This window comes from Anoplopoma fimbria, chromosome 17, assembly GCF_027596085.1.
Source record: "Anoplopoma fimbria isolate UVic2021 breed Golden Eagle Sablefish chromosome 17, Afim_UVic_2022, whole genome shotgun sequence".
NCBI lineage: Eukaryota > Metazoa > Chordata > Actinopteri > Perciformes > Anoplopomatidae > Anoplopoma > Anoplopoma fimbria.
Window position 1 is genome coordinate 27,944,361 of NC_072465.1, and position 11,467 is coordinate 27,955,827.

Below are 11,467 nucleotides of genomic sequence, written 5' to 3' on the forward strand. Positions count from 1 at the left end.
CAATGGACAGCTGATTCGAGGTTCCTCAGTTACTTGAAGAGACAGAACGTTGACTCCAAGCTGTTTGCCGAGGTACGTCACTGGCTAGACATTCATAAAACGTGAAACACCACATTACACCCGCAAGGAGATGGCTTTGCACCTCGAGGACCTAACTGATCCTCCAAAAGGACCAGAAGGATTGGGATGTCCCGGCACTGAAGGCTCGTCACAGTGCAGCGCTGGAACCATAGACTCTATATGAGGAGTGGACGTAGTCGTTCTTGTGGTGGAAATCTTAGAGCTAGTTCCCTCGAGTCAGAAGAAGTTTCGGCAGACCCAGATGTCTTAAGCAGTAACATTCATTGTTGCTCGATCGAGGAGAACAGGGAAACACCACGTGTGAATCACAGCGTACTGCTAACCAATTCTGAAGATGGTGTCCTTGAGCACAGTATTTAACCTTCCCCAGACCAGCTAAGTTCCGCTATATCCAAATAGGGTTAGTTCTACATCAGCCTGGCATGTGTGAGGATTATATTGGTTATAAGATCTAAACAAGGAAATACATCTACCTTTGCTGTGCTAGCAAGAACATAGCCTCTGTAAAGTCTCTCTTATCCAGCGTCTTGTGGTATCCGGGAATGAAGAATGCGCCGGGATTCAGAGAAAACACGTGGCAATGGTTTGTTTAAGCCGACTTCGGCGTTTATTTCATTTATCAGACAGGACAAGGGTACGCTTGGGTCTCCGTGAGCCTCAAGCCTCTGCAGTCCATGCGTGTCTCTGCCCCTCCCGTCCATGCGTGTCTCTGCCTCTCTTATAGTGGCTCCGGGACTTCCTCCTCCCAGCCGCCAGGTGTCCCCCATCCCGCTGATTGGGGGGAAGGACCCGGTGCTCTCCGTCGCCGGCTGGTGGGTGGGGGTGGTACACCCCGTCCTTCACCGTCCCACGGGACCGTTCAGGCCGAGGCTTCAGGGGCGGGATGCCACACTCCCCCCCGTTTGCTCAAGCCCCTGGTCTCTGGGGAACCCACCCAGACAGGCATCCCGACGTGACAGGGCGTCGGCGTTGGCATGCTCCCGGCCCGGTCGGTGGTCCACCCGGAACCGAAAATCCTGGAGAGCCAGGAACCACCGTGTCACCCGGGCGTTTGTATTCTTGGCCCCCGCCATCCACTTCAGGGGGGCGTGGTCGGTGACTAAGGTGAACTCCCTCCCCAGGAGGTAGTAGCGCAACTTCTCCAGGCACCATTTAATGGCCAGGGCCTCCTTCTCCACGGTGGAGTAGTTGCGCTCATTGGGGAGGAGCTTCCGGCTGACGTAGGTTATCGGGTGCTCCTCTCCGGCCCGGACCTGGGACAAGACCCCCCCGAGTCCCACCTCTGAGGCGTCTGTGTGAACAATCACAGGGAGATTAAAGTCAGGTGTGATTAGTACCGGTTCTGAGCATAGGGCCTCCCGGAGCGTCTTGAACGCCCGGTCCGCCGCCTCTGACCAGGTGACCCGGTCTGGCAAGGCCTTACGGGTTAGGTCGTTCATGGGGCTGGCCAGCGTGGCGTACCCGGGAATGAAGCGCTGATAGTAGCCCACCAGCCCCAAGAACGCCTTCACCTGCTTCTTAGTCCTGGGTTGCTGCCAGGCCCGTATGGCGGCTACCTTGCCTTCCTGCGGCCGCACTGTCCCTCTCCCGACCCGGTACCCCAGGTACGTCGTCTCCTCTCTCCCGAGGCGACATTTGGCCGGTTTAGCGGTGAGGCCCGCCTTCCGCAGCTCTCCCAGCACGGCCCTTAGCTGGCGGACGTGGATATCCCAGCTGGGGCTGTAAATGATGATGTCATCAATGTATGCCGCCGCGTAATCCTGGTGGGGCCTCAGGAGCTGGTCCATCATCCGCTGGAATGTGGCTGGGGCGCCGTGTACCCCGAAAGGGAGGACGGTGTACTGGTACAGTCCCCCGGGGTGGAGAACGCCGTCTTTTCCCGGGCCGCACGGGTCAACGGCACCTGCCAGTACCCCTTGGTCAGGTCCAGGGTCGACAGGTACCGCGCCGGGCCCAGGCGCTCGATAAGTTCGTCGACCCGGGGCATGGGGTAGGCGTCGAACTCCGATGCCTCGTTCAGCCGCCTGAAGTCGTTGCAGAACCTAAATGTACCATCTGGCTTGGGCACCAGGACCACCGGGCTGCACCAGGCGCTGCGTGACTCCTCTATCACGCCGAGCTGCAGCATTCGGCGCACCTCGGTCCGTATGGCCTCCCTCCGGGCCTCTGGGATCCTGTAGGGCGGAACCCTTACCCTTATGCCGGGCGCCGTCCGGATGTCGTGGTGGGTGGCGGCAGTCCTCCCCGGCAGGTCGGAGAACACGTCCCGATGCTGGAGGATGATCTCGTCCAGGTCGTGCCTCTGGGCCGGGCTGAGGTCCTCCCCCACCGGGACCTCCGGGATCTCCTGCCGGGCCACCAGGGACAAGGGAGCGGGGTCGGCGGGTGTCTGCTCCCCCTCCACTGCTTCAGGAGATTGATGTGGTATAGCTGCGTCAAGGCTTCCGCCTCCCTGGCTGGCGGACCCGGTGTTCACCTCGCCCACGCGTTCCACCACCTCGTAGGGTCCCTGCCACTTGGCCAGGAACCGGCACTCCGCCGTGGGGACCAGGACCAGGACCAGGACCAGTTCCCCTGGCTGAAAGGTCCTCAGCTGGGCTCCTCGATTATAGACCCTCGCCTGGGCCTGCTGCGCTTGCTGGAGGTGCCCCCGGACGATGGGCCACACCCGGGCCATGCGGTCACGCACCTGCTCCACGTGGTCCACGGTGGTGCGGTGGGGACGGCTGGCTCTCCCAGGCCTCCTTTGCGATGTCCAGGATCCCGCGGGGCCTCCGCCCGTACAGCAGCTCAAAGGGGAGAACCCGGTGGACGCCTGGGGGACCTCCCGTACTGCGAACAGTACGTGGGGTAGTAGTTGGTCCCAGTTCTTCCCGTCGGCTTGCATGGCCTTCTTGAGCATCTGCTTTAGGGTCTTGTTGAACCGCTCGACCAGGCCGTCCGTCTGGGGGTGGTACACCGAGGTCCGGAGCTGCTTCACCTGCAGGAGCCTGAGGACCTCCTTCATCACCCGTGACATGAAGCACGACCCCTGATCGGTGAGCACCTCCTTCGCTATCCCCACCCGGCTGAAGAGGAGCATAAGTTCACGGGCGACTGCCTTGGCGGTGGCGGCGCGCAGGGGAAGGGCCTCGGGGTACCGGGTGGCGTAGTCCACTAGCACCAGGATATAGCGGTGGCCCCGGCTGGTCTTGGGAAGGGGGCCCACGATGTCTAAGGCCAAACGCTGAAGGGGGTCTCAATGATGGGCATGGGAATGAGGGGGTGTCTAGCGGTGGCCCGGGGGCTACCCGCTGGCACTCAGGGCACCCCTGGCAGTGGCGCTCAACATCCCGCTTAACCCCGGCCAATAGAACCTGGCTAGGACCCGCTCCCGGGTCTTGTCCATGCCCAGGTGGGCCCCCAGGAGGTGGGTGTGGGCCATAAAAAGCACTTTACTGACGTAGGAACGGGGCACCACTAGCTGTTCCCTCACTCCCCCCCCCGGAGGCTACTCGATACAACAGACCCCCTGGTGCTGAAGTGCGGGTGTGGTGTGTGACTCACCGAGTCTCGGGCCTGCCCGTCATGAACCAGGACGTGGCTCCAGGCGTGCTTGAGGGCCTCATCCTGGAGCTGAGCGGTGGCGAACTGGCCGGGTCGGGACGAGCCTTCCCCCCCATCTGGTAAGAAGTCCGAGAACTCAGTAAGGGGGAGCTCTCCGGGTCTTCCGGTGGGTCTGGTTGCTCGGAGGCTGTGAGGGTCTCCGGGGTGTCGGGGGTAGGTTCCGGTGTCTCGCTCCGGACGGGTCCTCTGCCGTGCGCGCCGGGGTCCCCGGTGGGGAAGGCCCGTTCCCCTCAGATCCCTCGTCCTCCGCCGTCAGCTCTCCCGGGGACGATGGACGCCGGGTGGCCCCGTAGGCCTGCCGAACCCCCCGCGCCCCTCTGCGGGGAGGGCCTCTCCAGCTCCGTAGCTCCCGCGTCGGGTCCCACAACCGGTGGAAAATCGGGCAGTCCCTCCCGATTAACACGGGGACCGGTAGGTGGGGGACAATCCCCGCCCGGATCGTGAATACACCGTGTGTGGTGCGGACTACCACGTGTTATTTACCTCCGTAGGGAGGTGGTGCCCCAAAGTTTTAACAAGTGCAATATTTTATTTTCTAAAATAGTAAACTACGCGACAAGGCTGACAATACTAATACATCACAGGTGTATACAATTAGGGCAGGAGACAATTACAAAAGCAGGAAAACAAACAAGGGCAGGAAGTGAAATAAACACAAGACACAAGAGGCAGGGAACTTCAAGTAAAACAGGAAACATAAATAAAACCAAGATCGTGACATTGTATATATAAAAAATAAATCTGGTGGAGGAATCTGGTTGGTCTGTCATGTTGATGTTTAAAATGGTGTGTTAGCAGAGGAAGGGACGCAAAAAGTCTGGATCATGGAGAATATGTTTCTGTCACGATAGATACTTTGCACAGTCACCTCCAGATCGACTTACTGTTCTCCAAGTGCAGAAGAAGCCCCAGAGGATCGGAGTGAATCTGGACTGGAACGAAGGAAAGCTGTCCTTCTCTGATCTTGATACTAACACACACATACAAACCTTCAGACACACCTTCACAGAGAGGATGTTTCAAATAATTTACACCAGAGATAAACTGAAGATATCACCACTGAAGGTCTGTGTGACAGTGGAACAGAGCAGTTAGAGATAAATAGGATAATTATATTAATCATGTGTTTATTTCTTAAACAGAAAAAGTCACTGAATTTAACCTGTGAAGTTGCACCTGCTATCTCATTACTTAAAGATCAGCCGAGGACAGTGACAGGAGGGAGTACTGCAGTACTAAAGTAGTTGAAGTACTGCAGTAGTTCAAACGCCAAATAACCTTTGAACTCAAACGACTGCAACACTTTTCAGAATAAAAAAGTGTTTCACTTTCCATGAAAGTGAAAATGTTCCTTATGCAAATAAAATGAGGTAAAACCTGTTTCCCGGTGAGCTGTAGAGGTGTGGTTAGTGTTTGTGGAATGAAACACACCTCTGTGTTACAGGTGATTTAGCAGAGCAGGTTTTGACTAAGCTCCACCCCTCACCTGACTCACTTGAGACAAACAGTTTGTGATTCTTCCTCACTAAAGAGACACACAGACTGACGATCAGATTCACCTTCAGACCAAACTAACAACTTCATCTGAGTGAGTTCATCTTCAGGAGAGAAAAGTGGAAAACTACAACACTGCTGCTTCAACCTGCTGACACTCCACACACTGAATGTGAGTTTGACCTTAAAACAGTGAAGTTAGTAGAGGAGGGAGAGGAGCTATGACTGATCTACTTTCTGTATTTTCAGCTTCACTCAGAGACAAAATGGCTTCCAGATCAGAGGAGGATCTCAGCTGTCCGGTCTGTCATGAAGTCTTTAGAGATCCTGTTGTTCTGTCATGTAGCCACAGCTTTTGTAATGACTGTCTGAGGAGCTGGTGGAGAGAGAAGCAAACAGAGGAGTGTCCAGTTTGTAAGACAAGATCTTCAAAGAAAAACCCGCCTCGTAACCTGGTGTTAAAGAACCTGTGCCAGTCCTTCTTACTGGAGAGAGATCAGAGAGCTTCAGAGACTCTCTGCAGTCTGCACTCTGAGAAACTCAAACTCTTCTGTCTGGACCATCAGCAGCCAGTGTGTCTCGTCTGCAGAGATTCAGAGAAACACACCAACCACAGATTCAGACCCATCGATGAAGCTGCTCAACAACACAAGAAGAAACTTCAGGAAACTCTGGAGCTCTTAAAGGAGAAGTTAAAGGTTTTTAAAGAAGTTAAAGTGAATTTTGATCAAACTGCAGAACACATGAAGGTCCAGGCCCGACGCACAAAGAGGCAGATTCAGGATCAGTTTAAGAAGCTTCACCAGTTTCTAGAGCAGGAAGAGGAGGCCAGGATGGCTGCACTGAGGGAGGAAGAGGAGCAGAAGAGTCAGATGATGAAGGAGAAGATGGAGGCTCTGAGCAGAGAGATAGCAGCTCTTTCAGACACAGTCAGAGCCACAGAGGACGAGCTGAGAGCTGAAGACGTCTCATTCCTGAACAACTACAAGGCTGCAGTGGAAAGAGTCCAGCAGCGCCCCCTGCTGGAGGATTCACAGCTGCTCTCAGGAGCTCTGATAGACGAGGCCAAACACCTGGGCAACCTGACCTTCAACATCTGGAACAAGATGAAGGACATGGTCTCTTACAGTGCTGTGATTCTGGACCCAAACACTGCTGATCCAAGACTCTTCATGTCTGAAGATCTGATCAGTGTGAGAGGTGGAGAGAGACAGCAGCTTCCTGATAATCCAGAGAGGTTTGATAAACACTGCTCTGTTCTGGGCTCTGAGGGCTTTAACTCAGGGACTCACAGCTGGGATGTTGAGGTAGGAGGCAGTACAGCCTGGTTACTGGGTGTGTTAGCAGAGTCTGTCCAGAGGAAGGGAGTCATACAGTCTGGTTTATGGGCAATAGGGTTCTTTAACGATAAATACTTTGCACGGTCACCTCCAGATTTACTAACCAATCTCGTAGTTCAGGAGAAGCTCCAGAGGATCAGAGTGAATCTGGACTGGAAGGGAGGAAAGCTGTCGTTCTCTGATCCTGATATTAACACACACATACACACCTTCACACACACTTTCACCGAGAAGATGTTTCCAATCATTTACACCAGAGATAAACTGAAGATATCACCACTGAAGGTCTGTGTGACAGTGGAACACAGTAGTTAAAAGATAAATCGGATAATTATATTGATGATGTGTTTAATTCTTAAACAGGAAAAGTGAACTTGTGAAGTTGCACCTCCTGTCTCAATACTTAACAGACGATTATTTTTCTTTCACTTGTCTGTTTAATAATATTTTTGTTTTTAATTAGATCCACAATTTGCTTTTTGTTACTTTTTTTATATGTAAAAATGTTTCATTTAGTTTCTGATGTTCATGTTTCAACTGCCTTAATCGTGACATGATGCTTACAAGTGCAACCAGCTGCTGTAGTGCACACCAACATTCTCTTGCATTTGGTGCTAATGTTTTGTATTTCATGTCGTCACATAGATAGACAGGACTTTGTGTGTAAAAAATATATATCACTCAATTATATACTGTATAGAATGTCACTCTTTATTTGAATCGTACTTTTTCAACATTTGCAGTGCTTAAGACAAAAATATATAAAAAGCATATAGTATATATATATACTATATGCATATATGTATGTATGTGTGTTAAATAAAAAAGGCATGACATTCGATAATTCTTGTCACATTGTGAATTGAATTTAAAGTAAATAAATAGGCTGATATGAACACTGTTGTGACAGAACATCAACAACAATGGACAGCTGATGCAGCCGTGACGCACATCGTATTTAATTGATCTTTTAAAATGATGCGCCGAGGCAGCGATGTAATAACTATATAATGTCGACGTCACTCTCCTTTTAGAGTTTATCAATAACTGCATTGACTTTTAGTCTGGTTTGATGCTCAAACTACGAAAATACGTCTTTAAATGCTGTCTTTGTCTTTGACTCCAGCATTTTGGAAGAGATTTAATCATTGCACATTGTCAATTATTAAATAATTTCTTCATTCTGTCTTTGAACTGTATACAGGTCTTTTTGAATTAAATGTGGAAAACCTTTTATTGTTATTCGTTTGTTGGTATTAGAGGATAGTACGTTTTTTCTTCTCAGCATGCTTTAATGTTTAATTCACATTTTTAACTAATAAAAAAACAATTAAGCTTCAGAAGCAGCCAACACCGAGCTCTGGAAGGACAATATTAATATTAAAACTACTTGTGTTTACAGTTGAGACGTCGTCTAAAATCATGCAGGTACATGTTTTATTCTTCAAGTCTCTGCATGTTCAGCTTTGATGTCACATTAAAACAACACGCTGAACACACTCATGGTCCAGAGTTTTGTTAACGTTTTAAACCTTGAAGCATTTTTTTTACGTTAAAGTACGACGAGTCTGTCTGGGCCCAATGTTGAGTGTTTTTAAGCTCTCTTCACTCCCAAAATGCATTCATCTCTATGAAGAAATCTCTCTCAGTTTTTCTTGTTTTCCATAGAAACTGCTTGCCGAATCTCTGAGAAAAGTCATAGCACATGATTCCCGATCAGGCCGCTCGATTTGATGTATTTTTCACGCATGTGCTGGCAACGCTGCGGGACGAGTTACGCGCCAAACTTTTTTACGGGAGATGGAGAATAAGAAGAATAGCATTATTATTAAGCCCGCAGGATTATATAGGCCTTGTTGCTACACAGCCACCCATAACTACTTGTGTTTACAGTTGAGATGTCTAAAATCAAGCAGGTAGTAGCAGACATGTTTGATTCTTCAAGTCTCTGCACGTTGAGTTTTGATGTCACATTAAAACAACACGCTGAACACCCTCATATGCATGCCATTATTAAAAACACACACACACGGCTTCCTCCTGCAGGAACACACAGAAAGACAGAGAGATTAGGACAGAGGAGGAAACAGCTGGGTTCATGAGTCAGAGATGTTAGCCTGTTAGCCTGTTAGCTTTTTAGCCTGTTAGCTTGTTAGCCTGTGGAGATTATTGCAGACTGTTGAGACTCGTTTGACAGTTTTGTTGATGGATGTTCATACATACAGACACATGGTAGTATTAAGTCTCTTGCCTCTCAAGAAGCTGTAGTTGTGTGTGTGTGTGTGTGTGTGTGTGTGTGTGTGTGTGTGTGTGTGTGTGTGTGTGTGTGTGTGTGTGTGTGTGTGTGTGTGTTTAACAGTGCTAATGGGAAGAAATAAGTCTAATCTTCAAAGAAGTCACAGGTTAATACAGATTTTTCTCGCTTTTGTTTGATGATTGTGTCACACATTATGTTTTTTATCATACAGTTATTCAGATGATATGAACTTGAACTTGAGTGATGTTGATGTTTAGTCTTCTGTTATTTTTGAACAGCAGACATGTGGATGTGTGTTTTAAAATAATGTTGAAGCTATTAGCAGTCTATGGGAAGAACATTTAAGTTACTTATTTTTAAGTAGTTAAAATTGTTATTATAAAAGTGGTTAAGTAATTTTCTGGCGCACATGCGTCTTGCTGCTTCACTACGACGAGTATAAATTAAGCTGCAGGTGCAGTGGTCATATTAAGAGATAAATGCCCCTTCGGCCTGGACGTCTTCATGGCCGACCCCCAGGGAGGCTCCGTCGGCCTGGTCGTCCTCCAGTTCGCCACCCCACGAGAGGGGTTCTGCCTCTCCGCCTTGGTTGTCCTCCTGTTCGCCCCCTCCAGAGGGGTTCTGCCTCTCCGCCTTGCCTCAGCCTTCAAGGATTCTGACTCTGCGGCCTCGGAGGAGTTCTAGTGTGCTCAGCTTTAAATAAAGCTCCAGAACTTTATCTGTCTCCTGGTCGTACTGCTTTTGGGTCCACACCACATCCGTGACAGACTCCAGCATTTTGGAAGTTTAATCATCTCTTGGCTGAAAAGGTCATTTATAGCGAAACAAAAGTTCATCATATAACATTATAAAGTGATGACATATTTGCTTCGTAGAGTATGTTAAACATTGTTTGAAACTTGCACATTGTCAATTATTAAATAATTTCTTCATTCTGTCTTTGAATTGTATACAGGTCTTTTTAAATTAAACATGTAAAACCTTTCATTGGTATTTGTTTGTTGGTATTAGAGGATAGTACGTTTTTTTCTTCTCAGCATGCTTTAATGTTTAATACACATTTGTAGCTAATAAAAAAAAATAATAAGCTACGGAAGCAGCCAACACCGAGCTCTGGAAAGTCCAATAGCCAAGATATTATTATCAACAGAGAGATAAGACTCTGTCGATCACGTTAATATCATTTTTATGTTTGTGGTGTTTGAAATTTGACCAAAGGGGCACTTGAAATGAGGAGCTATCACTCCTCATCTCTGTTTGAGAGATTCATAGGACACACGCACACACGCACTGTGGGCGTGCACTCATGCTTCTGTGTGTGTGTCACTGGTTGCCACGGTGAGGGAGCACCTGGGCAGAAGCAGACTAATTAACAGAGGTTACAGTAGTGATTATGAACAAAACTAGCTGTCAAACTCCTACCTCCAATCGTAAAACCACGAGTTCAATGGACAACATATTGATATCATCAGAGAGATAAGACTCTGATGAACACAGAGATGTACTTTTATGTTTGTGGTGTCAAAAACATGAGCTTCAGAGCAGATTAGAAAACTGTAACTATCTGCTTGCTTTTGATCTATCTGCTTTCTCTCTTTACTCCCAAAACACATTCATCTCTATGAAGAAATTTCTCTCCGTCTTCCATGGTTTCCATGGAAACTGCTGGCCGAATCTCTGAGAAAAGTCATAGCACATGATTCCCGATCAGGCCGCACGATTTTATGTATTTTTCACGCATGTGCTGGCAACGCTGCGGGACGAGTTACGCGCCAAACTTTTATATGGAAGATGGAGAATAAGAAGAATAGCATGATTATATACTATGTGCTGTTGCACAAGGCTTTACAGCCTTGCTGCTACACAGCCACACAGAACTCCTTGTGTTTACATTTCATACGTGGTCTAAAATCAAGCAGGTAGTAGCAGAGATGTTTGATTCTTCAAGACTCTGCATAAATTAATTAATTTACTAAGCAAGAGCACGCCAACATTGAGAGACAAAGAAACTTGGAATAGTTGTGGAGAGGTGTCGTTAATAACGGCCGCACCCCACCATTTGACACCTATCCTGTGTGGATAAAACTGGTGAACTTTTCTTTGTCGCCCTCTTGTTTTTCCTTTTTTCGTTTTGTGTTGGTTGTGCGTCTTGTTTGGTTTTACGGAGCTCCATACACGCTCCTGTTATTTTATTTGAGAATCGCAGCTTTGTCAGAGCTCTTTCTTCTTAACTACTTTTGAGCATTTTATAGTTATTCATTTTAAGCAAGCCTTATTTTGTTTTAGTGTACGTCCGTTGACCTTGTGAGATATCAACTTTAATTATTGTCATTAAGCCAAACGAGATTAGTTTAAGTATATCGCAACAAGTAGTTTCAGTTATCATATAATTCAGAGATTATCCGGCTCCAAACTCCTCGCAGGATCAAGAACCCGCTGCCGCAGACCAAGACCAGGAGTGCATGGTGGAACCTTTGCAACAGCAGTGTGAAATGCAGAGACTATTTGCCAGTCCATTTGGTGGACATCCGAGGACAGCTGGTAACTACCGTTCCTTCACTCCATCAACCGGCATTCATCGCCTCTCAGCAGAAACAACAACCGCCGGAGAGCCGTGAATCGACCACAATGGAGCAGAAACAACCACGAACCCACCGTGAAGTCATCTGGACACCGCTGCACAAAGTAG

General features: G+C 48.6%; 1 protein-coding gene across 1 annotated transcript; it reads left to right on the forward strand.

Moving 5' to 3' along the window:
- Positions 1-5,245: 5,245 nt before the first annotated feature.
- On the forward strand, positions 5,246-6,836 carry LOC129105282 (zinc-binding protein A33-like). Its single transcript, XM_054616219.1, has 2 exons — positions 5,246-5,353; positions 5,431-6,836. The coding sequence occupies exon 2, from the start codon at positions 5,448-5,450 to the stop codon at positions 6,834-6,836; it is 1,389 nt and encodes a 462-aa protein (XP_054472194.1). The 5' UTR covers positions 5,246-5,353; positions 5,431-5,447.
- Positions 6,837-11,467: the final 4,631 nt, after the last annotated feature.